The 24,308-nt window shown below is 53.7% G+C and overlaps 1 protein-coding gene across 1 annotated transcript in view; it reads right to left on the reverse strand.

Annotated features, from left to right (window-relative positions):
• RBM19 (RNA binding motif protein 19) overlaps window positions 1–24,308 on the reverse strand; it is a 126,739-nt gene that overhangs the window by 32,157 nt on the left and 70,274 nt on the right. The window contains exon 22 of the mRNA XM_025474069.3: window positions 3,515–3,620. Coding sequence (XP_025329854.1) covers window positions 3,515–3,620 — 106 coding nt within the window. The remainder of the gene's footprint in view (window positions 1–3,514; window positions 3,621–24,308) is intronic.

Here is a 24,308-nt window from a genome sequence, read left to right on the forward strand (position 1 = left end):
GCATGGTCAGTCACGGGGGCCTCGGGCTATTCTCTTCAGTTACCTGGTTACTCTGAGCTCTGCCATGACAGCCTCTGCGGAGCCTCGGGCTAGGATTCTCTTTCCAGTTTGAGGGTGTGTGCTTGACCCAGAGGGGCTTGATGGATAACAAAGTCCCTGATCACAGGCGGGGTGGGACATGGTGTTGTGCAGAAAGGTTGGAAGACTCGAGAGTGCCCGGCGCAGGAGTGGCACAGATGGGCACATGTTGGGGCCCAAGCAGACAGTGGTGTCAACGGGCTGCCTCTAGGGACTGACCAGGACCTAATTCTCTCCTCTGCCAGCTGGCAAAGTGGGCTGGTTGATGCTGGAGAAGGAGCACTGTACTAGGACCTGATATGCCTGGGGTCCAGGCCCTGGCCCCACCCAGAAACCAGTTCCTCCACTGCTTTCCAGACTCACGGCTGTACAGTCCACTGTTCGTGACCCCCTCCCGTCTCTCCCCTCTCTCCTCTACCTCTCCTTCCCCTTCTCCCTCCTCCCATCAGAGCACTGGCCGGGCTCCACCCCAGGTGAGGCTCCAAGGGTTCAAGGGTTGCTGATGCCAAGAGTGACCACTTCCATCTCCATGAGGGCGTCCTGCCAGGCAATGGGAGGGAAGTCCCTGGTAAGGAATTTGGGTGAGTCAGGGATCAGCTAAGCCCTGAAAAGGTTTCTAAAGGAGGTCTGCTTCCTCCAGTGCTTCCAAAGGACGAGAGCCATGCAGAGGAAGGCCACCGGAAGAACTGGGATCGGGCAGGTTCCCCTAGCATTCCCACAAATTCCTTCTGAAGAAGTAAACCGGGATCTCGGGGTGTTTCGCTCAGCGTCTCCTTACAGCATTGTACTCCCTCTTCAGGCTCACACCCACCCTCGGGCAGGCTCGATGTGTACAGCAGTCAGAATTCTATTCACCAGTCTGCAGTGTGCACGGCTCCCTGGGTCAGTGGCTGACGCTAAATGTGCCAAAGGAAGGCAGTGAAGTTCTTCAGACATGGAGGAGAGAGAGAAGCAGCTTCCCCGGGAGGCAAAAAGAGCAAAGGGCTATCTGCAGGGAAGACGCACTCCTGGTGGGTTCACTCTTCGGGGAGGGCCAGCTGGCATGGTGGTGGGCACAAGGGCCCTCATCCTTACGTACCCAAAGGGAAGAGCTGTGGTGGGGATGCCAGGGCCAGAACCGTCCCTGAGCCTGGCCGGCCGCCTGTCAGACGTAAGGGGCAGGAGGAGTCAATCCCAGAAGGACTGCAGGTTGAGTCCTCCCTGTCCTCGGCTGCCCTTTCTCCTCCTGGAGCCCAGAATGGGAGGCAGGGAAGGGGTGCAGGGGGAGGAGCCACCTGCATCAATCCCCGGAGGGCTGTGCTGGCTGGCTTCGCAAATACCCTCTGCAGCCTGGCCCCGGGGCCAAGAGCTTGCAGCATGTGTACCTGGAGGCCGGGAGCCCACACCTGGTCTGACCCTCCAGCCCCAAGAGCCACGTCCATTCTGACAGCAACCTCTGCCCTGGAGAGAGGCCCCCATGCAGAAGAGAGTACGCCTCTCAGCCAAGGGGCTCTGACGCCTCTTCTCTCCCCTCTGTCCTATCCCTCCTCCTTTTCAGATCATCTCTGTTGTCATGACTGTCACCACCTTCTTCTTCATTGTAGCTAGCAAGCGGAGCTCCCAGGACTGGCGCCATCCTAGAACATCACCCCATCCAAACCTCATGATCACTCAATGAGGAAAATCCTATTACTGCTTTGTAAGGGGGGAAACTGAGGCACACAGAGAATAAGGCACCTGCCCGGGGTCACACAGCAGATGGTCATAGTGGTAGGATTCCGACTCAGGCAGTCTGGCTTCCGAGTCTGTGCTCTAACGAGCCCCTTTGTTAAGAGGCATCACTTGGGGGCAAGGAGTGAATCCCCCCCTTCTCCCCTGCTCACAACTTCACACATAAACCAGGGATACCAAACAGGGAACAACGACTCTGTACCCTCACCGTCCAACCCCTCAGAAACACAGAGCTCAGTGGAAGGCCGCGGAGAAAATACTGCTCTGCCCTGCCCTCTAGCTGGGATGGTGGCCCTCAGGGGAACAGGGTTGGTGGGAACAGGGAAGCAACGACTCACTTGTCTCCAGGACGGCAGGCCTGGGTTTCAGGCGCTGTCCACCTTTACCCGATGAGGGTAGGACCCGGTTCCTACTGCTGTGTTACAACTCAGGAGCCTGGGGCGTAGAGCAGGGCTTGGGAAGCCAAGTGGCCGGCGGGAGGGTGTGCTGGACGGCTGCCCTCCACAGCTTCCCTCCCAGCCAGTGCCGGTCCCCCAAAGGCGCCTGCCCTGCTGACGGGGACCAGGGCTGGGGCCTGTTGCACGCAGGGGGTCCTGCCCCTGCTGCCACGGACAGGAGGCAAGGGAAAGGCTGCCAGCCGAGAAGAAAGGGGAGCAGATGTCCGGACAAACACGGCCACGTGTCAACACAACAGGCACTTGAGTTCAAGGCGCTGAGACAAAGGTGGCTGGCAAGGCTCCCTGGGGTCCCAGGAGCGCCTCTGTGCCTGTGCGTGTTCCCAGGACCCACAAAGGCTGCAGCTGCGTCCCTGAAATGTCACCTTGGGCTCCACCCACTGGGCCTCTGGCAACGCCAACTCACGAAAGGCCAAGGGATGTGATTCTGATGATTGCCCTCTGCTTTTCAAAAGGTGCCTCGTGAGAGGTGGAGGGGATCCCGGCATGAGCGAGACCGCCCGTTGCCTCCTCTACCCCTGAAGAAGGAGGGGGCCCACAGAGGGGAGCCCACAGTGACAGTGTGCTGCCATCTCCCCTGGGGATTCTGATGTGGTGCTGCCAGGGCAGGGGCCGCAGACACAGCCAGGAGCCCTGGTCACACTGCCTCTGCTCCCACATCTGCTGTCGGGCTGGGCCTGGCACCCACCACAAGAGCAACACTGCCACGCTGCACTGAGCCCAAACCCCAGGAGGCTGCCTTGCTTCCAAAATGAAAGATGCCCTGCCTCCAGAAGCCTGGAAAATTCTGTACCTGTGCTTATACACGGTGGCACCCGCCTGGGCTGACCTTGCCTATAACGAGCACAACTGAGGCCCTGGCCACAAGTGGGAAGATGAGGGGAAAGGTGTGTCCCTGTGGATACATCTTCCCAAGGTGCTGGCCCCTGGCCCCTGCCATGCTGCCCAGTGTCTCCCACACTGCCCATCTCAGGGGGCTCATGACTGGGGAACTCTGTCTGAACCAGGAGGCCCAGGAAACCCATTCGCCTCCCCAACTTTGTATCCCAGGTTCCTGTGGATGTCACGTCAGGGAGGGAGAGAAGGGGATATAAAACTGCCCCCTCCTCCAAATACAAAACTCAGGGCTTTTTCTTACAAATTAGCAAGGTCAGGGTAAAAGCAGAATCACATGGGGCAGCAACATACCCTCATCCCTTAAGACGTTCCACTGCTTCCCCTCCCAAGGGTTCAGAGGGTAGTGGGGTGGGTGGGGGAGGGCATGGTCTCACCTTTGCATCCTGCTTTGTGAGGAAGTCCACGAAGCCGAACCCTCTATGTGTGCCTGTCCCGGTCATCTTCTTTGGCAAGCGGACAGTCTTCAGCTCCCCGAAGGTGCTAGAAACAAAGCAGAACACAGTAGTTTAAGAACTGCAAAGGGGCTGGGGTATGTGTGGGAAGGCAGGACCAAATCTCACACTCATCCTTTCTGGTTAGAAAAGTGCTCATAGGTGCACGTGTGTACACACACACATACACACACACACACACACACACGTGTCGCTTCCCCACTGGCCAGCACTTGCTGTGGGGCATGACTGGCCTTCTCCTTTTAGATCCTGGCCATCATGCTGGGCAGGGAGGGATGATCAAGTTGGAGATGCTGCCGGAGAAATTCTGGTTCCTCTCTGACAGGCTGGCACACTTGGCCTCCCCTTGCCCACGGGGCCGAATATCTGGCAGGGGGGATGCAGCCCTGTACACGCATGGCCAGGGCACGGGGCTGCTCATGTGTGCAAGCCAGGGATCCGGACGCGGAGTCAGCAGGGTCTCCTGACCTGAATCCGCCTGCGTGGCTGAGCACACAGCAAGCCTGTGTGGAGCAAGCAGGATGAGCCTCCTCTCCCGGCCCAAGGCCCCGGGATGTTTCTTTGGTGCTCAGTGTTGGAATGACACACGGCTACTCCCTCTAAACCCCACATCCCCTACCTCTGGGCTTTAGTTTTGATATCTGCTAAGCCAAAGTCAGGCAAAGCTCTGGAGAAGGAAATGGCTTGGCTCCCCCTGACAGGGATCAAACAGGTAAACATAGCTTGGACCATCCCCTGCCGTACCCCCACCTCCTCCTTCCAGATAAATGTTCCAGAAATTCCCGGACAAAAGGATCAGGCCTCTCTGGCTCTGTCTCACTCCCCCACCCCAACCCTATCCTGATGTCCATTTATCAAATCTATATGCACAAATTGCTGCCGATAAATATTTAATGTGCACAGCATCTGAAGAGGTGTTATTTTATTTGAAAATCTACACACACTTGCGGGTGCCTGGGCACACACATATACACTCAACGGCCTAGGATGCTTCAGGGCCAAAGACCGATTGGGTAAGAACACGGTAAGGGCCGTAAGCTCTCGTGAAATGATATAAGCTAAATCCGAGGCGTTAACCTGCAGCCCTGCCAGCATGACCAGGCATCTGCCAGCCCAATTTCTGAAGGCAGGATGGTGTGTAAATGCAGCATTATGAATCCTCAAAATGAATCTGCACGTCTCCTTGGAGCTCCCCCAGCAGCTCCCCCCAGGCTAGCGACAAGGCCGGCCTCCTGGGGAGGGGAGGGGCTGGAGGGGGTAGGCCGCAGAGCCCTGTCAGTCTTCCCAGCCTGGCTGAGGCTCTGGCTCATTCCGAGGGGGGTGAGGGGGCGCGGCTGGGGCCCAGACTCTAGGCAGGTGGGGATAAGCAAGAAGGTGAGGTGGGAGGGCCTGAGGACTCAAGCCTGCAAACCCTGCTTTCTTCTGCCATCTAAAGGCCGAAGCATCCCATGACAGGCACTGCCTCTGCCTCCATGGGAGCCTGAGCCGTGGCTAGTGAGGGCAGCGGATAGAGGAGTTTTCTCATATGCTTATTCAGATAAATGGGCCTTTGGCTCCGAGTTCTTCAGAGAGACATGGGGACTGCAGGGATGGTGCATCTGATGGCCATGAGGACCAGAGTATGACAGCAGTCAGATGGTAAGAGGAGGCCTTAGCAAGCACCTCCCATGTGCCCAGGCCATGCTCGGTGCTGTACAGACAAGGGGCAGACATCCCGTGGCTGTGCTGGTCTCTCCCTTCCTGCCCCAGGCTCCAGGCTCTTGCAGACCTTGTTTAACTACTGCTTAATCCAAGCAGCCTTTTCTCATCCCTCTGGGCGGGCTGAATGGCACCCCCAGCAGTCAGGGCTTCTCCACCAGGGCACTGTGGTATGGATACCTGTGTGCTCTCTGCCTTCCCTCAAGGCTGGAGCTCAGCTCTGCAACAGCAGAAACCACATCTATCTTGCTCATTAGGGGAGCCGCAGCAAGGAGCCCAGTGCACGGCCCAGAGGGGATGCCTGGCAGCATTTTTGGAACGAACAAACAAGGAAACAGTAGCCCCAGACTGCATGCGAGACCACTGGTACTTTACCACTGACACTCAGAGAGCTGTGTTGAGGAGGACATGAAACAGGCCATGGGGTATGTACAAATCAGCACAAATTTTCATTAGTAGTCTTGCCACCCCCATTTAATGAATGGGGAGACTGAGCCCAGGGAGGCAGCAGTTCTGGCTAGCAAGTGGCGGGTTAGGACATGAGTCCGGGTGGCTCTGATGTGAAGCCAGAGCTCTCCTTCCACTGCAGTGTTTCATGGTCCTTTAGTTATCTGGATGGGGACTGGCCGCTTCTGGGCTGGGGGTCACTTTCTGAGGTGTGGCCCCATCTGGCATGAAGCTGGAGCAGGGTGGCTGGGAATGGCCTGCTCGGACTCCAAGGGATCCAGGGACTTACCCAAGACCCCAGGGTAAGACATGGCGACTGGGTCCCAGTTCCTTTTGCTCCCACCTGCCTCTGCCCACACAGATTACGATCCTGTACCCTGATGGTCCCAATGGCCTCTGCCCAGATTTCTTCGTAGCCCTGTCTAATTTCTGGTGAGTTAGCCTCTGTGAGTGTGTGCATGACAGAGAGAGGAGGAGAGAAATAGCTGAGGTTAATTCTTCCCTCTGCAGCGCACTGCAAGCTGCGGATGCTCTGTGCATGGCAAGCAGCTAAGGGTCCGGAGAAAGGCAAGGAAAATAATTAAAAGGTGGAGAAAAAAGCTGATGAGGAGAGGCTGAAGGCGGTGTGCTTATGTGGCCTGGAGAAGTGGCATCTCAGAGCTTGGCAAGGGAGGGGGGCTATGGCAGAGGGAGGCCCTGGATCCATGAGGGACCATGTGCAGGGATCAGGGGCTCCTGTTCCAGACATCTGGGGGGGCCTTGGGGAGGTCACAGGCCCCACCTGCACAGCACAGAATCCTGGGTCTGAAGATGCTAGTAGCTTCAGAAATTCCATTATTCTTCACAGGGACCAGGGAAATGGTCCTGATGACCATGTTTCCCCCTTCCTTCTGAGAAGAGCGTAAGAGAGAGCTGGGACTTAAGAAGCAGCTGCAAGATTAGGGTTGGATCTTAGAAGGAACTTCCCAACATCTGGGAAGCCCTGAAATGAACCAGCGAGGCTTCAAGACACCGTGATTGTAGCCGTGACTCCAGCAACCAATGACCTGGTGCCTGCGATGTGCTAGGCCTTTTTAAAATATACTGTTTCCAGCTGTAACAACTGTGAGGCAATGGTGTTAGCATCTCTATTTTCCCAGGTGAGAAAGCCAGAGGCTGGAGTGGCCAGAAAACCCGTCCACATCCCCTTGCCGTGTCCGCTGGCCGGGACTGGGCACCCGGGCAAGCGCTCTTCCCCGGCTGCCACTCCTCCGGCCCAAGAACAATGCTGGGAAGGTGGCCGGCTCTGGCTGCTAGTGTGACTGTGCCAGATAATATAAGGCTGGTACTAATGATCTTGGAGCGATATCGAAAGCGAATTAAAAAAGCAAAAAAAAAAAAAAAAAAAAAAAGGTTGGGGGGAAAAATCGATGAAGTACCTTTAGCTCCTTGGAGATAAGCGATATATAAATACCAGCCATTATTAAGGTTCTTATCTGACAGGAAGGTCCACGGAGCCGTTTTTAAGAGTGGCTTTTGAAGGAAGTTCTGCATGGACCCTGGTCTCCTGGGAGCAGAGGCTGCCTGCCTAGGGGAGGCCAGGCAGGGCCGCCAGGGACCAGAGAGGGAGGGAAATCGCGAGGCACCCAGGAGCCCCCTCCCACCCCAGACCCCGCCGCTCGGGAAGGAGCTGCGTGCGCTCCCCACTGTGTAGATAATAGAAACCACAAAATAGCAATTACTGTATCAGAAGCTGTGAATAAAGAGGACATACCGGGCTTTTAAACATGGCCCTCCTTCCCTCCCCCACCATGCTCACACTTCATAACAAACTCACACCTCACTTTTCCAATTACTTCATTCACCTTGGGTTCACCAATTACTCCCCCATGCCGCAGCCCCACCCCCTCTGCCGCACCCAGAGCGCATGACTGCTGGCAGGCCGGTGGGTTTTCCACGACTGGAGTTTGTTGTCACGTTTCTAATTTCTTCCGAGGTGTGTAGGGGTGGGAGGGAGAGAGGGGAGGGGGTGGGAGGTGTTGAGCGAGGCGAGCCAATTATGCCCAGCCCTCGTAAACAGGTCTGGGCATGCAAATCATGTCTGCACACAGGCCTGAACGTGGATGCAGTACGTGCATGTGCTGTGTGTGCATGTGGGGACGTCCTCCCTCCGCACACACTACCTATCCCCCCAACCGGACTCTAGCCCTGGCTGGTAACTGCTGGGGTTTTGGCTCTGCTGCTAAAAAGGGGATGAATCATCCTCTCTCTTCTCTCCTTGTTTGAAGTGAGGGAGGAAGGAGTGAGAAGAGAGGTGAGGGGGAGGCAGAGAGAACCCTCCAGAGATGCAGAACTTGACAGTTGTGCAGCTGCTCTGGTGCCTGGGTCCTGGGGCTTAATGAGCTGACTGGGAGGCTGGCCTGACCCTCTGACCTGTATGCTGACACCAAGTGGGAGTCAGGTACACCCTGAAGAGCCTAGGCCCTCTGCTCCCAAGATGTAAGTCCTTATCACTCCCCTATTTGGATCTGCCAGAGGAACCAGCACCCCAGCAGAAGTGCTGAGTCACGTGGGGAAGTTTGTTGGCATGACTTCTCTTCCACCTGCGCTCAACGCACTGCTGAGGGGAAAAAAATATCAGCTGTCACCCAAGGGACCCAGAGTCAGACAACAGTGTGGTCTCGACAAGATGAAGGGGTGGTTTGTGATAAGAATAAACCCCAGGCTTCTTTCTCTTCCTTCTAGATGTAGGAAAGAAAGGGCTAAATCTCTTGGCAAAAAAAGCCTTTCAAATACATCCCCACTACCAGCACCAATTTTCCAACACACAGCATATCCGTGCATTCTCCCGGGACTTCCAGGCTACAGGCCTCAGAGCATGTTAAGCATCTGCTGTACATGATCTTACACCAGCTTCAGGAGCTAGGCATTGCCATTCCCATTTTATAAATGGGGAGAGCGAGTCTCAGAGAAGTCATGTGATTTCTCCAAGGTCACTCGGCAAGTTATTACACACATACCACAGGGGTGAAGTGTCTTGCCCGAGGTCCCACAGGTGGCAATGAGCCGAGCCGGGTTCAAAGTGGGCAATTTGTCCCCCTGTGCCTCTGATCCCTCAGGGGTTACAAGCCCTGTCTTGTGTAGCAACAGCCAGCCCAATGTTCCCTGTGTGCCAGGTGCTGGGAGGTAGTCAATAGTGGGTCATACATCACCCTTGTTCTCAGGGAACCCTCGCCTGGCTGGGAAGAGCTGCCAGGCAAGGCAAGGGACCCCCCCCCCCCCCCCCGCTCCCCCATGCCCTGCAGACACTGGAGGACTTTGCAATCAAACCTCTCATCTCAGCCGATTCAGGGTCACAGCCCAGGGCTCCTGATCTTTGCTCACTGCTCTGTTCTCCGTGCCCACCATCTTTTTTTTTTTTTTTTTTTTAAGATTTTATTTATTTATTCATGAGAGACACAGAGAGAGAGAGAGAGGCAGAGACACAGGCAGAGGGAGAAGCAGGCTCCATGCAGGGAGCCCAATGTGGGACTGGATCCTGGGACTCCAGGATCATGATGCGGGCCAAAGGCAGGCGCTCAACCGCTGAGCCACTCAGGGATCCCCCGTGCCCACCATCTGAAAGAAGGGTCTACCTGTGGATTCAAGGACCCACCAGTGATTCCATGAGGTGAACCAATGTGGCTGGCAGGTGGCTGCTTTGCCTGGTGAGCTGTCTTGTGCCCTCCCTAACACGCGCCATATGGATAAGGGCCCCTGCAGAGGCAAGGAGAGACTGACTGGCCGACTGGACACCTAGAGACAAACCCATCCCTCTGTTTACGATGTGATTTCTGTGGTGCAGGGAGGCTTGGGCACCAGCCCCAACACCAACCTCCCACTTCTGCAATGCATCCAAACCAAAGCCTCCAGTTAAGGCAGCCTTGTCCAATCCTCCACTCTCACAAACAGGGACAGGAGATTAAACCAACAACACTGGCTGGCCCCCTGCTCCTGAAGCCACCAAACCTTTGCCTACCTGAGGACCTTTGACCTTACTCATCTCATTCCTGGACCTCTCCTTACCTAGATATTCCCACAACTGACTCCTTCCTATCATTTGATCTCAGCTCAAATGCCATCTTTTCAAAGAGGCCACTCCATTTAATGTCATTCCCTACCCCACCAGCCATGCTGTCACATCTGAGCCCTGTCGGAAATGGCTTGTTTACACTTGTCTTTCCCCTACCTGTTCCAGAAACAGAAAGAACACTCCAAGTAGGCCGGGTTCTTGTTCCTGTTGTGACTGCAGAGTCCAGCCTGTGGAGAGCATACGCTCTCACCCCTCAGTGGGCCATGCGTTCAGCCTTTGGAGTCCAGCCTGAGTGCCAGGTCCCTATCCTGACCATGCATGCTACTGGGGTCACAGGGTCACATCTGGGGGCAGAACACCTGGTCATTCTGTCCTGAGGACGCATCCTCACCTACCGTGAATTATTACTGGACTGTGTGGTCCCTGGGGTCAGTGCTCCTTCCAGGGCACCCGCACACCTTTTACTATAATCACAGTGCATAAATTACAGAAAGCCAGAATGGGGCTGGCTTTACTAGGGAACTAGTACCCAGACAATATGGATCAGAATCGAGCCCTGTGGGGTAAGAGAAGACATGGTTCCCTCTACACAGCCTCGGCCGAGGTACAGACGCGCGTGAGCAGGGAGTCTGGCCGCAGTTTGCCTACGGCAGGCAGTGTGCATTCTCCTGGAAGGCTACACCGCGGACCAGAGCCTAGTCGGGCACTAGCTCTCGGAGATGTTTAACGGAGACAGATCCAGGCATGTGGTTTTTTCTTTTGTTCTCTCTCACTCTCTTTTTAAAGGGTGGCTTTTAGACTGAACTTTTCCAATTATTCTCCACTCATCCTGGCGAGAGCCGGATGTAGAAAGGTTACCTTGTCTCCATCAGAGCAATCCTTCCTTTCACTTTGGGCTCTTGGAGGCTGAAAAATGACCTGGTTTCCAAGAAAGTGAGAAAGGAAGCGCAGAGGACAGCATTTAGCTTTTCTCAATAGCCTTTCATGGGGTCCTTTCCAGGCAAGCGTGACCCTCTCGTTTTCTAGATGAGAACTCCTGGGGATGAGCAGTTAAATGGTATCTCTGAATCAGAGTCGGGGCCTGCATTCCAGGCGGGGCCCACACTTCCTCGAGAGGCTCCTGCCAGGAGGGGACATGGCGTTGAGGGATGGAAGCTTCTGGCCTGGCTCTGTCATCATCAGCTGGGTGACCTTGGCCTAGTTGTTTCTAGGCTGGATGATGATGATGATGATAGCACAAGCAAGCACGCATGTGGGCAGGCACGAGGAGAGTGTGAACCAGCTCTAGACTAAGGACCCCTATTCCACCAGAGGGGGCAGGGGCTACTCAGCCCCAGGCTGCATGGCCAGCTGGGCCATGGGCCCAGGTCTGGCAGATCTTCTCTTTCTTCTAAACAGGCCTACACACCAGGTTCTTTTGAGAAATGACATTTCTAAATACCGGTCACAAAGTCAAAACATTTTAGACACTCTGTCACCAAATACCAGATTCAGCCTGTGGGCTGCCTGTGCATCACCTCCACATCTGGGTTCCCCCTCTGATTTGGTTCCAAGAGATCAGAAGGGCTGGTCTACTCCCAACATGATGAAGTTTCCTTACCTCATTCTCACCCAGGCTTGAGTCTCACCTGGCCCCCTGCAGTCCAGCAGCCCCCTTGCTGGTTTGTGTTCCCATGATGTGGCCTCTATGGGATTCTAAGCTTCGTGAGACAGAGAGGGCCTTGCCAGTGTGTTTTGCTCTATAGCATCTACTCGATCTACTCCAGGTGTGGACCACTTGTGGCTACACATGCACCACGAGAATCACTGCTCATCATCCTCCGGGACCCAGAGCTAGATGTGAGGCATGGTAGGGATTTTAACGGATCCTTCGTTCACTTGGTAACTATTTCCTGCATCCTGTACAGAGCAGAAATTGAGCTCTGTGCTGGGAAAGAACTGGGCCAGACATGCTCTGGCCTTCTGCAGGGCACAGCCTGTTTCTCAAAGATTATATGCTGGTGGTTTTCAATTTTTTTTTTTTAAATCCTGGGCTTGATGCACATTTTCAGTAAAATGGTTCTGAGCATTCATCTCCAATATATATGAATGCTTTTCATTTGTAAAGGTATGTACGCACTGCTCTTTCACTGCATACATACATCTTTAAATATTTAAAAATTAGAAAATTTGAAAGGATAAGATAAAATAGAAATGGAAATTCTAATGTTTTTCTCTTGCTCCTCCAACAGACTGTCATCGGCATGTTTTTGAAGGCACACAGTGGGCCAGGACTGTATATAAGTACATTCCATGTGTAACTTTATGCCATCTTTAGTGGTTCTGTGAAACTGGGGTTATATACCTATTTCACATATGGAGAAATGAAGGCCCAGCTGCTTAGAGGATTTAAGGGAAAACTCACGAGGCTATGTTGAATGGTAGAGCCAGGACTCAACCCTAGGCCTAAGGAAATTGTAAAGACTGTGCTCTTAACTGTTGTCTCGCACTAGAGGGGGGCCATCTGTGCATGGCTGAAGGATTTAAGAAGCCACTGAAGGCTGAATACTGTCTGCTGAAACTGAGTATAGTCCTTAGGCAGAAGATGTCATAAAACGTTTTAAGATCAAAGGTAACTTTTTAAAGACAGTACTTTTCAAACTTGTCCTGAAAGATGGTAATAGGTGTTTTGTGTAAAAAGACTTCTGGAATTAAATAACTTTGAGAGCTATCTGGTAAAAAGAGTTCAGCAAGCTTCTCTCCTGCAGATCTTGTCAGTGTCTTTAAGGTATTAGGTACATGGAAGGTGGATATGGAAGAGTGAGGTATTTCTCAAACTTATCTGGCCACCAAACCCCTCCTACCCCCAAACAAGAAAATCTATTAGCATCTCTCGGGACACAGTTGGGGAATAAAATTTGGGAGATGAAAAGGCAGGTGGCCATCATGGAAGACCCAAGCACACACACTGAGGCAAGCACACATACTCTAAAGGTCTGAAAGTGGGGAGCTGCTGCGGCGGGGGGGGGGGGTGGTTTTGACAGCCCAGCATCACTGAAAGAACAGAAGTGTGGAGTCAGATGGCGGTTCAGAGCCTAGCCCTACACATGACATCACCTGAGACTCAAGCTCTCGTCACCTGAAAAATGATCATCTCACCCTATGAGGCTGCGGGATCCAGGGTTCCCTACACAGAATGGGAATGAAGAAAAGGAAGCTCTTGACGATGATGTTCTCAACCATTAAAGGGATCAGCACTGGTGCCAGGCAAGGGATGGCTTCCAGGCCCTTATGGTGTTTCAGGTTGAAGTGGAGAAGAGGCAGGCTGAGCCAGTTCAGGCCCCTCCTGGGGGACCCCAGGGTTTTCAGCAAAGAGCTCAGAGAGCCAGATGTGATCTTGTGATTCTTAGTGCCCTGAAAAAAGCAGCAGTTCTCTGTCTTACCCACATGACCTATCAGCTTTACAAGATAATTGGAAGAAACTGTCCCCAGGGAGGCATCCCTCAGCCAGACCCCGGCACCCCTGTTTCCCCTCGGGCCGAGCTAGCCCATTGGAACAGCTTGTGTTCCTTCTTCCTTTCGGAAGGAGAGGATCAAGACGCAACCCCTGGCCTGGGGCGCACATTCTGGTCAGTTCCACGCCTCTGCTGGGGTGAGTTAATGAAATCCACAGCAGACGCTCTCCCCTACTTTCTCCCCCTCTGGTCTTCAGCTGCCTCAAGTACAGCTAATCCCATTACAAGAAAATAAAGTGGATAATTCAGGCTAATGAAATCGTTACAAGAATGTGGCCAGCCAGAGGTGGACATTCAGAACCAATTTAACACCCTTTGGTGTCATTATCCTCAGTACAGGAAATGTGGGAGAGGTGGAAGGAAAAAAATTAAAAAGGAAAAAAAAGAAAGCCCAGCCTTTTTCTTGTTGGCTTAAATCTGGTTAAAGAATGGATCTGCCAAGTAGCTTGCTCGCTATTATCTCCACCACGTCTGCTATCTCCACGGTAACCTCAGAAAATATCAAAGTAGGTGGAGCACACCTGGAAGTCACCTGCCATGGGGAAATCTGCAGACCCCTCCACACCTTTTGCTCTGCCCAAAATCTGCTTGGCAAGGACCACTAAGGGATGAACCCCAGGGCCCCAAGCCACCACCAAACTCAGAAGCCTCTCACACTGGATTAAGTAAGTGTCTGTCCCTGGGATCTGAGTGAGGCAGGAGAACTAGGGTGACCTCCCATGCAAAACAGAGCAGGCATTAGGACCCCCTGTGTCAGGGTGGGCCTGGGGGGCTGAGCAGGGGGCTCCCCATAGCACTGGCCCACACCTCCTCATGCCACCTGCTGCCAAGTCATGGCAGGCCTCCTGAGAAGGCTGAATTAAGGGTAGCCAACTTCTTAGCACCTACTCCCCACACTCGATACCCACGCCTGTCCCTGCCATGTCTCCCCCACACTCAGAAAGGGCCCTGGCAATCAGATTTCTTTCGGATCCATTTCAGTGCTCAGAACCTTCAGGAGGACAGCCTCATGTCCCCAATCCCCATTCTCTCCAGCTTGTTCCCATTGGCTTGGACACGGTTCTCCCAAACGAGCCTTGGACTGTTTTAATCCCCCCAGGTAAGGGCAGGCTCTAGGTCCTCCTAAATGGGGAGCGTGCATGGCAGGTGCAGGGGGAGGATGTGCAGGGAAAGAAGAGAGGATCCTACAAAAGTAAGGAGAAATTGTGCCCAGGCTGTGGAGGGTCCTCAGAGGGCACATGTGGGTCAGGAGAGAGTTACAGTCACTAGGGAGCTAGGAAACTGCCTGGGACAATCCCCCTGTTAAGAGTGCCAAACAGCAGCCCCCAGTAACCAGCACCACCCTCTATTTACTGATCAAGAGGCAGGCATCTGGGGAGATGGAAGCCTGACGACTTAACATCCTGCAGCTATTGAAGTACACCACACATGGCCTCCAGGCCCCGTCTCTTCCGACCTCTCTGGAGGAGCACAAGGTAGCCACACAAGTCTACATGGTGTCCCAGACAGCATCTCTAAAAAGGGGTGGGACGGTGGGAGGAGCTTCTGTAGGGGTTCAGTGAACCCAAGCCCTCTTGGGAACACAAGTGGGATGAGAGCCGATGCCACTACTTAGAGGCCCAGGACAGAGACTGGGAGAGCCAGGGGGCTGCGTGCTGTTAATGCCACACAGCAACTGCAGCCTGCACAAATGTTCTTGGTCACTCATCTAGAATCCAGAGAACCCAGAAGCTAGATAAGGGCCCCCCGCCCCACCCCCACCCACCCCAACAACGAGGCCACAACCCCCAGACACTAAGCTTCTGCCTGTCACTGATGGGAAAGCCCTTGACCTTGCCCCTGGCCCACTGAAAGTCTATTTACTTTTACTTCACAAACTTGTTTACCTAATTTCTCATCTCAGAACAGCTGGCGGAGGGCACTGGGGTTAATAGTGGCAGGTGCCTATCAGGCCTCAAGAAGTGATGATGGACGCCATGGATCAGACCAGGGCATGCTCAGTTTCTCTATAAAGAGTCACACAGTAAATACATTTGGTTTTGTATCTGCTCAACTCTGTAGTGTGAAAGCAGCCATAGGCTATATGGAAATGAATGGGGGCAGCTGTATGCCAACGAAACTTTATTTATAGAAAAAAGGGGGGGCTGGAACCACGTGAGCCTTATTTGCCAACCCCCAAACTAGCCCCCCCCACCCCCAAAACATGATATTTAACTGACACAACGCAGTAGTCTGGGAATGTCAGGTGCGGGGCAAACAGCAACCATGCCTGGACAGCTCTGATTGGCACCAGTGGGCAGCCTGGGTGCAGCATCCTTCGAACAAACAGGAAAAGGCACTGTGTATTTTAGAATGACTTCCGCTGAGTGATCAACATTTTCAGAGGACTGATGCTCAAAGGTAGAAGGTGGCAAAGTCACTTACTGGGGAATCCTCATTGTTGGTGGTTTGTGCCTAGTGGTGAGTGTCCAGCCCCACAGCGTGGAGAGTCACGCATCTCCCCTGCCCAGAGACCTGCTCAGCATAGAAGCAAGTAGACAGACTCACAAAGCCAGCTGCTGCCCTACTAAATGGCATGAGGGAAAGAATACCAGGGTGGACGATGCCACCTCAAAGACCTTCCCTCCAAGCCCACCTGCCTCACAGGCCCTCCATCTGTGGTCACTTGCCCCATTCCTCTTCCTCAATGTCATTTGACTTTTGGCCTGTTGGTGAGGACAAATGTCTATCTCCCCTGCTGGACTAGTAAGTGCCTAGCACCTAGGAAGGGCCAACTGTGCCTGGAATGCAGTAGGTGCTCAGTGTAGACCATCCGGTGGCTGCTGATTGAGTTGTGAATGGACGCTTCTATTCCTCGCCTTTCTATTTCTGGTCCCCTAGATTTTCGACACCAGGCACAAAAGCCAGAGAGTGGGGAGCGGACCAGCATTGGCTGATACATACCATGTGCTGGTGCCATGTTGGATGGCCCAGAGCAATCCTAAAGAGGGGCAGCATTCCCAGAGCACCTGTGAGACACTAAGGGGAGGTCTGTCTGAGAGCTCGGGTCCAGGCCTGTGGGGCTTTCCACTATGCCCACTTCTGCCCTTAAACTAACTCCTCCAGTTCTAGCTGGAGCCTGCCAAGCACTGGGAAGCCATCAGAAAAATGATGGAGGAAGCAGAAAAGCAGCCAAGGAGATGATGAAAGATACAGAGGGTAGTTTCTAAAGAGCTCGGCATTCTGGAAACTTCTAACACCTGCCATCAGGGGGAACAGTCCAGACCCCCAGTGCCTTAGGAAAACCCACTGTGGATGCCCTCTACTGCCTCCCTGAGAGTTCCAGGCATCTGTCTGAGCTAGGAAGAAGCTATCTCCCCAGGAAGCCCCAGGTGGACAAGTTGACACTGGGAGGTGACCACTTTCCTGGTCTACTGCAGTTCAGACTGAGGTGTGGCTCAGATAACTGAGTCACCTCCACATGTGATCTTTTGAGAAAGCCAGGCCCACAGCCACAGGGGATGACAGCAAGAGAGCTCTGCAAGAAGGCGAGAGAGGCAAATCCACAGCGTGGGCCAATCGATGGAAGGTGCCGGAGGCCGTCCCGGGGGCACGGCACGAGACAGGAAGTGAGGACAGTGATTCATGCCACTGAGCCTGCCAGCGCAGAGGGGGAGGAGAGGCACTCACCCTGGCTGGGACAAATATTATTTTTAAAAGTCTGGGAAAGAAAACAACAATAAAACAACTCCGGCTTGGGGTGGTTGGTGAGTTCTGAGAGGCAGGGAGAGGAGGAAATGGATTTGTGAGAGGGGCCCATTTGTTTGGGGCAAACCAACCAATGCAGAATTCAACTCAATCACAGAAGGGGAAGGGGAGGTTGAGAATCGGGGGGTCACCAGAAGCCGAGAGCCACAGGGGTCTAACTTGGACCTTGAGCTGTCACGTTCTGGAGGCTGCAGGCAAAGGAGAAGCGGTGAACCGGGTGTGTGAATGTGGGTCCTGCTGCAGAGCATCCGAGGGTGTGGGGTGGGGAGACTCTTCCCTGATAAGATGCCCTGTTAGGGCCAGATAAGTTCTGAGGTGTAGGACGACCAAGAATTTCTAGGCAGAGGTACAGGGAAAGGAGAAAAACCAGCAGCCAGAGGGAAGAAGGCCCTGTCTGCAGCAACCAATGCTGGTCTCAGGAGCCAGTTAAGGAGCATCATTTGCAAAGCTGCAAGGAGGGAGAGGTGAATGATCTTGTCTTTAGCAACACACAAATCCCTCCACACACTTTATCCCTGTTCCCTTGCTGTACTCAGGAGAAGAGCTGTGCAAATCTGGGCTGTACCTCCCCTTCCTTGCCTTCCCTCCTCAGTCCATTTGGATGACGAACAAGTGTGGCCACAGCTTTTTCTGAGGCAGCAGGTCCGCAGTGACCTGGGTCCTGGGTGGGCATGGGCTGGGAAAGCACTGTGAAGACAGTGGTTTTAGGCTTTTGTGGGGCAGAGTGGGAGGTAATTAAAACTGGACTTGGTTCCTCTGGCTGCATTCAGATCCTCAGTAAGACAGAAATTCTGTCTGCATCAGATGTGGTGTGTCCTACCCTTGGCAGGGAGCTGCACCTCCAACACCCAGGATGAGTTTGTACCCTGTGTTCCAGGTTGGCCCCCACTCGAGATGGGAGATATCAGAAGTCTGGAAGCATAGATGGGGTATTGGGCTGACGAGGACAGGCTGGGGGTCAAGCTGGCTCCTCAACTCTCTGCCTTGGCTTGCTCGCCTGTAAAATGGGGATAATGGTCCACTACTCAACGGAGTGGTGGTAAGGACTGAGTGAGATATGTCTGAGGCAGTTCACGTGGGGCGGGGCCCATAATGAGCACTCGCCAAGAAGCAAAATGAACAAATGAAGGAGTGAATGACAGAATGAATGGGGGAGATCATGTGTAGAAGGTAAGGATAACTGGGATCTCTCCTGCCCTCTGAGCCAGTGGCAGGGGGTTCTGGGCCAAGACCAGAATCCCATCTTACAGACAGGGAAAGGGGAAGGCACCTGCCCCGCCTACCTTCAAAAAGTCAAGCCACAGAGATGGGACTGGAAGCCCACAGGGATGCTCTGTCTCATCCTCCCCAACTGGAAACAGAGAAGTGCCCTTGGGTGTGGTTTACAGACTTGGGATTCTGGGGGATGATTTCAGTTGAAACATGGTTCCCCTTGGCGGGGAGAAAGCCTCTCTCTGCTACACCAATGACCATTGGTGGGTTCTAGGAACATTTACTGAAGGTGTGCTGGGGATGGGGTCAGTTATCGTGGCAGAGCCACCACCTGCTCTCCTAGCACCGATGGCTCCCCACACCTCCCAGGCCCTGGAGGGATGGAGCCATGGTCATGAGGTCAGAACAGAAGCCTGAGCGTGGCAGTCCAGCTCGTTCTTCCTCTGCCAAGGAGAAGCCCAAAGCCAAGTACTGAGGAGGTGGGCCTCCCTTCACCTGGGACCTGCGGAAAGTATGTAGAGTAGAGCCTCCCACTGACCCCCACCAGGTATGCGCACCCCCTGTGATTGAGTTAAGCTACTGAGGTTTGGGGGCTTGGTTGTTACTGCAGCTCACCGGGTCTATCCTAATACGTGTACAAAACAGAAGTGTCTGGGGAGGGACCGAGCTGGCTGTGGGCCTGCTGCAAGGAAAGTAGCTGAAATGTAAAGCACATCAGCTTAAGAACAGCAGCTCCCGGGATGGGAGCTCAAGGATATGGGTCTTCAGAATCCATGTTTGGTTTGCTTCTCTGTGCAGTTGTGTGGCACCCCCCCATGTGCCCAGTCCGCTCTCTCAAGTCCTTTCACATGAAGATGGCTCTTCCCATTTCAAATGATAATGAGGAGAAAGTGACTAGGGGTTGGCAAACCATGACCTGTGGGCCGAATATGGCCTTCTACCTGCTTGGGTATATAAGGTTTTACTAGAACACAGCTATGCCCATTGCTTGTCTATGACTGCTTTGGAGCTACAGCGGCACAGTTGTGTCTGCAGCAGAGACCATACAGCCCACAAAGCTGTATATGGACTCTCTGACTTTGCATTAGTCTCCAAAGAAACAGAAGTGGTAGGATATACACAGGATATAGAAAGATATTTCCTACATGGGACTAGCTCACAGGATTGTGGGGGCCGAGGAGCTCCATGCTCTGCTGTCTGCAAGCTGGAGGGCTAACCAGGCTGGTGGTATAGTCCAGATCCATGGGCCTAAGACTAAGGGGACCCAATGGTGCAAGTCCCAGGCCAAAGGCCAGAGAACCTGGGGGGCCTATGGTAATGTCCTGGTCTGAAGGCCTAAGATCCAGGAGCTCCGATGTCTAGGGGCAGAAGATGGATGTCCCAGCTTAAGAGGAGAGCAGATCCACCTGTCCTTCATCTTTTTGTTCTATTGTGGCCCTCTGCAGATTGAATGGTACCCACCTACACCGAGGAGGGCCATCTGCTTCACTCAGTTCACTGATTCAAATGCTAACATCCTTCAGAACACCCTCACAGACACACCAGAAATAATGCTTCTCCAGCTCTCTGGGCACCTGGTGGCCCTGTCAAGTTGACACATGAAACTGACTACCACAGACCCTTCACAGAAGTCTGACAACCCCAGATGTAGCCCAATCCCGTCCCCAGTCCCCAACCTCACTCCACACCACCAGTGCTCCAGCTCTGGACCTCCTCCCTGCACTGCTGCACCCTAGTCCTTTCCCCCTGAAAACCAAGGTCTTTACCTCCTCACTCCTGAGTTGTTTTCCTTAATCAGGTACATATTAGATCAAGAGGCACTTAGTAGACAAGTCAACTGGTCTTTATGGAGGTCTGCACAAACCTCCACGAGGCCTCCCTGCCTCACCCTTCCCGTGCATCATTCACCTGAGGGGCGCTGGTGAGGAACTGCTTCTGGGGAGCCAGCCATCACAGACGACTGAACCTGGCATCCCTACAGTAGTGCCCCCACCCAGCTCTTCTCTATAGGGCCAGGAGAGGGGGAACCTGCGTGATCACCCACCGTGGTCATGACAAGACATGGTGCCTGGAAGGCATGGGTGCTGCCCCCTCCCCCGCTGCCCACTACACACATCCTCACCCCACAGCATGGAGACCTCAGAAACGGGAAGACAGCTGAGGTCACCTATCCAGGTAGCAATGTTAGGAGAGCACTCCCCAAAGTAAATCCTCACCAAGAAATGTGATTAAGTGGAAAGAAAGAAAAAAGAGCCAGGAGCCAAAGAGTTAAAAAAAAAAAAAAGGGTGATGGTGAAGGGGACTTGTATGTAGGTGTATGTGCACAGTGTTATTTCTGGAGTGAGACATGGGACCTTGGTTGCAGCGGCTGCCTGTAAGGGGCCCAAAGAGCTGGACCTCGCGTCCCACGCCCCTCCCCCGGCCCCTCCCCTGGCTGGCTGCTGCTGGGCCGGGCTGGGCGGGCTGGCCGGTTCTGGTGCCCGCAGGGCTTCCATCTCCCAGCCAGCGCCCTCCCTCCTGCAGTCACCCATTCTGCCCCTGCTTACTCAATCCAGGCGGCAGGGCGGCCGTGGCCCTGAGGCCATCTCCAGCCAGAACACTGCCATGGGAGCTCATGGGAGCTCTGGAAGGGGTTCCGTCCATCTGTGGGGTAAGGTGTTGGTGCTTGTAGCAGCAGAGCCCCTTCCTCATCTTGCTCTCCCTTCCCCGTTTATTCTATAACTTACTGTAGCTTTTATACTATGTGCGTGTTTTCTAAAAAACATGCCTATATATGCATAAACACAATAATATATTTATACTATGTATGCATGGTGCCCAGTAGAACCACTTGCTTCCTTTATTCCTTATGCTGCTAAGGAGCTCAGGCTGCATCCTCTGTCAAGCGGCTTCAAATTCTTTGGGTGAGTGGGATGATGTCGCTGCTGGGCCTGGTTAGACTCTGGTTTAGAGCCACACCGCCACAGGGCCTGGGCAGCTGGAGGGCCTCGAGCTCTGCCTGCTGTAGTCCCTGCAAAGGTCTGCTTGACATCTCAGTCTCAGATCAGAGTCACCACTTCCAGGGAGCTTTCCCTGACTGCTTGTACCAAACTGTCAGGGACCACAGACCCCATCACCCCATACCAAGTCGGCACTGCACGTGTCACTCTCTGACGTCACCTGTTCATGGGCCATCTCCCCATGTGTACATCAGCTCCACTAGGGCAGGGCTCTCATTGGTCTTGAGGGTAAAAATCAGGACCACAGGAAGAGGGGAGCCCTCTTTGCGTGTCAACATAAGCACCTATGTCACAAACTAAACCCCCTACATCCCTAATCGGCTTCATTACATGCAAGGCTTGCCCCAACTGGAGGGCTGCCCTGAGTCTGCAGAGACAGGCGGGCTCTGGGACACTTATTATCTTGGATTCTTGGCCTGGCCTTGATAATGACTTTTCTCGACCAAGTTTCTCAGAGGCTGCAGCTGCGGAAGAAAGTGCTAGAACACGAGACAGGTACAGTTGCCATGATACAGTCGTTGAGGTAATTTAGCCTCACAGCTCCGGCTCCCCTGGACAATTTAACGCTCTGTCATGGGAAGGAAGGAAGGAGGACAGTGTCGTGTGGCTCGATGTCCCCACCTCCAAAAAATAATCTAAGTTCCCGTAGCCAGAGAAGGCCCCCGGCTGGAGAAATGGAAGAGTGAGAACATTTTCTACAAGGACGCAGGTAGGAATGCCTTACCTATCTACCTTCATCGGAGGGGAAACAAACAAGTGCATTAGAAAAGCCGTAGGGACATCTATTCCAAACTGTGTCTTCCTCTGGCCATTGCTTATGTTCCTTTTATATCCAGAGCCTAGAGCGTATTTCTTTAAAGCAACCGCTCGTCCAAGCCTCTGACTGGCTTCCTCCCTCCTTCAGGGGTTCCTGGCATGGAGGAAAAGGGAGCTGGGAGCAGGACAGGGTGTGGAAAAGTGAAATCACTGCTCTGGCCCATGACCTCTCTTCTCCCTGACCCAGGGACGAGATTTGCTTCTACAGGCTAGAGAAAACCCTCCTCCTACAAGCCACTTGTTACTGCCTTGTGCTACTCCTTAGAAAGCTGGCTCTGCTGGCTGGGAGCAAAACCTGCATGCACAGGGGTGCACACAGGTGTCTGCCCCCAGGGTGTAAGCACACTTGCACGCTGCTGACTGTGCATCTGACCAGCACTGGAACCCCCACCCCCACCCCAGCTGAGTCCTGCCCAGGTCCCTGCAGGTGGGGCAGAGTCCTGAGGGCCTCTGTTCTCCCGGCAGCATGGCATGGACCTGTCTGCGGACGCTGTGTGGACGAGACAGTGAATGGCAGTGGTACAGAAGACCGGGTGCTGAGGTTTCCTGCTCAAGGTGAAAGGACAGAAAACCACATTCCTCCTGGAATGGACAGATTAACAGCTGCCTGTAGCACGGGATGGTGCCCTTTGTTTTAACCAGGTATTTGGAGCCATCAGAGACCTGGACCTTGGGACTCTGCTATGTTAAGCGAGTCACTGACACCAGGTATGGCCTGGCCCCCTCCACGGGGGCTCCCAGAAAGAGTCCACAGACTGCAAAGCATCATCCCGATTTGCCCTAATTCTGCATTCTGGCAACACTCCTTCTCAGATGTAAGAACTGGCACATTTTATTTTTAAAGGAGCTCTAAGGTCATGCTAAAAAGAGTTGCCAGACAAAACTTGGTTGGTGCTAGAAGGAAGAGAGAAGGCACTGGAGCCAGGTGAGTTTCAAGTAATAGCTCTGGGCAGCAGAAGGAGAGGGGGCTGGGATGGTTCTCATATCAAGGGGAGCTGTACCAAGACTAGGCTGGTTTGGGGGCCATTTACTCCCAGGATTTCCATCAGGTTCCACGCCACCCACAATCTAAGCAAAGGCACGTGTGGCTCCTGGACAGGTCCCTGCAGACAGCCCCAGCTCCCCCACTGGAGAGATTCAGGAGCTGCCACAAAGACTCCAGAAACATGGGTTCAGCGACTCAGCTCTTCTCCTAGGCCTCTGCCCCTGGGTGATTATGCAGCAATACCAAAGCCACTCTCTTCCTCCCGGGACAGGGAGTCAGATGGTAATGTGAAGTCCTTGGGATGCCTTTGAAAGAAACGGCGAGCCTAAATATCTTTTTGAAAAAATCAAAAGAAGAGAGAGACAGAGACATGTGCTTTTGAGGAATAGGAAGGGCAAAAGGCAGGCCATCTTCCCTAAAAACATTCTTCCCTGGAGTTTTTAAGAAGGGGCCCGTGACTGCCAAAATGACCGTAAGAATGGCAAGGTGGTGAGACCCTGCAGGTGGCGTTCTGGACAGTACAGGCCTACGCTGAGGGAGGCTGGTCCTGGCAGGACAGCAGGAGAGGGGTCACTGTCCAGGGCAGAGAGAGCCCCCTTTGATGGTGAGCCATACTCGGGCTGGGGTGTCTGCTGAGATTAACCAGCTGAGCCGTCAGAAGTGATGAAAAAGAAGAAGGAGCTTACCGCATGCTGGGAAAGAAACAGCGCCTCCCACATAGCCCATCTGCTCCGCTGCAGAAAGTTTCAGTGGAACATCTCAAGCCAACAGGCCAGAGTGACCGACCAGCCCATACAGCCAGCCCAAGCCAGAGGGACACGGCCTGGCCCAGAGAAGGAAGACCAAGCTTCCTGCCTGGTTTTGCCAGAGGAAACTCTGGGATGGAGGAGTCAACAATTCTAAGGGTTCATGTGACCATTTGGGGGCTGCCTGACCTTAGGCAAGTGATGTGTCAGTGCCAAGTCCACGTCCTTATTTGTAAAACAGGGATGATGGGACTTTCTTGGGGGGCCCATGCAAATGGTACAGTCTGAGGACAGGTCAGCAGGGCTCTGGCAAAGGTCGTGAGCTTCTTGAGAACTGACCACATGCTCTGTCTGCACTGTTCAAGGCCATAGTGAGCCTGACCATTCAACTTTCGAAGCATACATAAGGTGGAAGGCATCTCAGGGGAGGTGACATCTGGGTGGATGGTGAATACCATGAAGGGTCAGGGTATATGTTAGAGGAGTCCAAGCAGAGGGAAGAGCAAAGTCAAAGGTGCTGA

The sequence above is a fragment of the Canis lupus genome, chromosome 26 (assembly GCF_003254725.2).
Source record: "Canis lupus dingo isolate Sandy chromosome 26, ASM325472v2, whole genome shotgun sequence".
Taxonomy (NCBI): Eukaryota; Metazoa; Chordata; class Mammalia; order Carnivora; family Canidae; genus Canis; species Canis lupus.